Below are 4,497 nucleotides of genomic sequence, written 5' to 3'. Positions count from 1 at the left end.
CTAAGTGGGTGGACCTATGCCCTCCCAGACCCACCCGTGGCTGTGCCCCTGCCCAGTCATGTGAAATTCATAGAATATGGCCTAATGAATTGATTTCAAATGACTGATGTCCTTGTATGAATTGTAACTCAGTAAAATCGTTGAAATTACTTTTCTTCAGAAAAGGTTGGCGTTAAGAGTTTAATGCCTGATAGCAGAAAAATGAGGATGGATAAACAACGTTGTAGTTACTCCATAATACTAACAAGTTATGTAAATTATGTTGTTTGGGGCAAATCCAAAATATCATTGAGTACCACATATTTTCAAGCATGGTGGTGGCTGCATCATATTATGGGTATGCTTGTCATCGACAAGGACTAGGGAGTTTTTTAAGATAAAATAAAATGGAATAGAGCTAAGCACAGGCTAAATCCTAGAGGAAAATCTTATTCAGACTACCTTCTGTCAGACACTAGGAGACAAATTCACCTTTCAGCAGGACAATAACCTAAAACAAGGCCAAAAACACTGGAGTTGTTTACCAAGGCGACAAGGAATGTTCCTGAGTGGCCTAGTTACAGTTTTGACTTAAATCAGCTTGAACATTTATGGCAAGACTTGAAAGTGGCTGTCTAGCAATGATCAACAACCAACTTCACAGAGCTCAAAGAATTTTGTACAATCCAGCTGTGCAAAGACTTACCCAGAAATACTCACAGCTGTAATCGCTGCCAAAGGTTATTCTAACATGTATTGACTCGTGTGAATACTTGTGTAAATTAGATATTTCTATATTTCATTTTCAATAAATGTCCAAAACATATTTTCACTTTGACATTATGGGATATTGTTTATAGATGGGTGAGTAAAATCTATTTAATCAATTTTTAATACAAGCCAACAGCAAAACATAGAGAGCATTTCTGGTTGAATTGGGACAACCGGTCCCCATTCTCTGATCACATTATGTCCTATTGTTCTAATGTGGATGTTTGGTCATATCTATTTGCTGTTATGTAAAGTAAATATACATGCCTTGTCACACCGTTCACCATTCTCCAAGAAGCCGACAGTTTTATGTGGGGCAGTCCAAGGTCATGTTCATTAAGCACCAAAAAGTAAACCGAACTGAAACTGGGAGGGACTACCCTGGAGTGTTCATGAAAAAAAAAATCATTTTTGTTTTCCACCGCAAAATGTTTTCAATTGCATTTCCTAATGCAAGTGCTTTCCTTTTCTTCTGTGGTGGTAACTCTCTGATGTCAGGTCTTTCTGAACACATATCGGCACTCAAACAACGTTCACACAAAAGTGAAGTGTCTTCAATTATATTTTCAACAATTGTCACAATACACACACACACTTCAAAGTAAATATTTTTCCAAGGAAACGCCCACCCCACTCAAGCCAAGCCATGACCGTTGGCTGTATTATCGACATTTCATCTTTGATAAAAACCAAGCTACCTTACCAAAATCATACACTCTTATTCACAAACTCCTACTGTACTGCTGCTAATTGTGGTACAATAATAGTAGCCTCCCCATTGGACTGGAGAGCAACGCACCAGGGGTGTATTCATTAGTAGACACTAGCTAAATGTTTTGCAACGAAAACAAGTTTCTTATTGGACAAATTCAGATAAATTCCACCCCGTTTGCTTCCTAGTGAATACACCCCTGCTGTCTGTAACCGTTCCACCTCCTGTTCAGTGGCTGAAATTACAAATGAACCCTAAACTCCACACCCTTGGCACTCCTGTTGTGTTGAATGAATTTGAAAGATATAAGCATTATGACAACTTCCGGCTAAGTGAAATATATCACCATATATAGTGTCCCACTGTGGTGCTGCCTACAACATTCCACTACACTGTAGTGATGTGTAGCCTCTGGCTAGATGAGAGATGTTACCATTGTGCTTCCACATAGTCTCCAACTGTGATCCTACACCATTCCACTCCACTGAAGTGATGTGTACACCACCTCCTCCCCGTCATCTTCCTGGCTTCCCCCTGACGAACACAGGAGGACAGTCTTCTTCACATTGGACCCTAGCCTGGCAATGGCCAGAACGTCACACAGGGGCATCGATTCGTCCATGGAGATGCACACGACAATGAAATAGGCGTGGAAACGGAGGGGGTCACCTGAGAGAAAGGGGATACAGAAGAGAGGAACAGAAAGACTGACATGACCATAGGTTCTCTTTTGTAGAGAATGATAGGCTACCCAAGTCGGTAAGATCGGACAAAAAAAAGACACTTTGAAACTACTGGAATCATGCACTCAGCTGAGCTCAATCAAATGTAACCATAAATCAACGTGATTGAAGTACGGAGCTCACCTGGGTACACCAGGAAGTCTCCCCCAAACTTCCCGGCCGAGGTGAGGTAAAAGCCCTGGCGTCTCAGGTCCCTGAACACTCGGAACCGGGTCTCGGACCTCTCATCCCGTGGTATGGGCCAGTCTGCGGCCAGGAAACGGCGCACCACGGGACAGTGAGAGAGCCCTGCTCGGGCTGTGCACAGTTGTACCGCCATGGCCGTGCGAGGGAATGAGAAGCCGCGGGCCAGAGCTTCGAGACGGTCTCTCACCGCACCGTCCGAATCCTCCTGGCTTCCAGGATTCTCTAAGAGAAAACATAGTGCTGTCAGAGCCAGGACACTTGATTCACTTGTCTCGCACAAATGCCTGTGAGTGATGATGTCTCCTCACCGTTATGTTTCTCAGTCATAACTCTCATTAATGTTGCCTTCCTGTCCTCCAAGGCCAAGGCACCCTGTTCCTGAAAGCTGTTCTCCAGTCCTGCATGATAGTGCTCCACTTGCTCTGGATTCACCTCGGGATCCTCATTCTGTAAGGATCAATTGACCAAACTTAGTGTCTAGGGCTTGAGGGGGGAAACACCGGATTAGGGCTTGAACCCACAACCCAGTTATATGGCAAGACACTACCCCCTGTGCCATAAATGTATTTTATACTATGCTCACTAAGTGGCTAAATCGGTCTTTTACAATCCCAACCACCAATTGCTTTATTTATACAGTACAAATCGTAATGTCAAAGTATTTGCAGCCAAATAGTTATTATAGCATCACCACTACACTTGAAAGTACTGAACAAGTGATACAAAGTATTTACTGTCGAGTCAGGAATAACTGCAGCTCTCCCCATGTCCGCCAGCAGTCGCCCCTCCTCCGGCAGCAGCTCGAGGGGTCTCCCCAGCCGGGTGTTCTGCCTAGGTTGTCGGGCCAGAGACCCCACCAGGGTCCCTATGATTCCCAGTTCACGGACCGATTTCAAATCGTCCGCACGCCACATCAGAGGCGTGGGCCCACAGAAGTTTATTCCGATGACCTGACGGCTGTTCGCCATGCTTTCTTTACTCGCGTCCACTCTGGACACAGTTTTCGTTATCTTTTGCTCCGGCGAATCCATCTGACTGTAGCATACCCAAACGTATGATACTTTTGAGGTCGATTTTGAATTAAATGTTCACGCACTTAATGTGGTGTCCACATGAGTTATCATGATGCGTATTGGCTGAAAAGCACAATAATTGAATGATTCATTGGGTTTAAGAAGCTATTTGCAACAGTAATATCGAGTGAAACGACACGACAATCTCTTAAATATTGAGCGTACCTTACGTGCAGTTCCAGTGCGGGTGAGCTCTGGTACTTCCTTGTGTGTGGGAACAACTTCTTATTCGATGAGGTTTAACGGCGTTTGGCATCCAATATGTTGCATTACCGCCACCTACTAGACTGGAGTACAACTCTCTTAGTTTAGTTTTGCTTGTAAAATAAATAAATACCCTACCATCTAATACTACACTCACATTTTTTTATTCACCAAATAAATACTCCACTATTTACATCTATTTAGACCTACCTCATGCCAACAACCTGATAGGATAGGACATTACCACTTATCCCACCCTGTAACTCTTCTGATGTACAGATCTACTAGTCACACGACTCCTCTCAGGATCCCTCCCTCTGTTCTGGTACAGATCTACTAGTCACACGACTCCTCTCAGGATCCCTCCCTCTGTTCTGGTACAGATCTACTAGTCACACCACTCCTCTCAGGATCCCTCCCTCTGTTCTGGTACAGATCTACTAGTCACACCACTCCTCTCAGGATCCCTCCACCTTGACCCATCTTCCTCTACTTTCTTCACTCAAAATAACAGACAATGTCTCTTCTGTTTCACCACTCTCGCCACCCTACCTGCGTCGCACAATAAACAACGAGCATCACAACACCAGGAATCATCCCCTTCAGTTGGTCAACTTTAACATTTACTGCTACCCATGTAATCATGGCGCCCATTGAGAGCGAAACAATTCTCATTTCTTGCCCCCAATTGTTTAACGCCGAGCACCTTCTCCCTCTGATCAGCAGAAACACAAACTATCACAAGACTTCTTCTGGTTACAATACCCAACTCTGTTTTTACCCACCCTGAAACCACAAATGGATCAGTCGAAAGGCAAGGGTCCCACTT

General features: G+C 44.1%; 1 protein-coding gene across 1 annotated transcript; it reads right to left on the bottom strand.

Moving 5' to 3' along the window:
* Positions 1-805: 805 nt before the first annotated feature.
* Positions 806-3,678, bottom strand: tsen34 (TSEN34 tRNA splicing endonuclease subunit). Its single transcript, XM_046296490.1, has 4 exons — positions 3,126-3,678; positions 2,700-2,838; positions 2,329-2,613; positions 806-2,131 (listed from the first exon to the last, which is right to left on the bottom strand). Exons 1-4 carry the CDS (start codon positions 3,420-3,422, stop codon positions 1,929-1,931), a joined length of 924 nt encoding a protein of 307 aa, XP_046152446.1. The 5' UTR covers positions 3,423-3,678; the 3' UTR covers positions 806-1,928.
* Positions 3,679-4,497: the final 819 nt, after the last annotated feature.

The sequence above is a fragment of the Oncorhynchus gorbuscha genome, linkage group LG13 (assembly GCF_021184085.1).
Source record: "Oncorhynchus gorbuscha isolate QuinsamMale2020 ecotype Even-year linkage group LG13, OgorEven_v1.0, whole genome shotgun sequence".
Taxonomy (NCBI): Eukaryota; Metazoa; Chordata; class Actinopteri; order Salmoniformes; family Salmonidae; genus Oncorhynchus; species Oncorhynchus gorbuscha.
The sequence above is the reverse complement of the archived record's forward strand: the minus strand, read 5'-3'. Positions and strand labels throughout refer to the sequence as shown.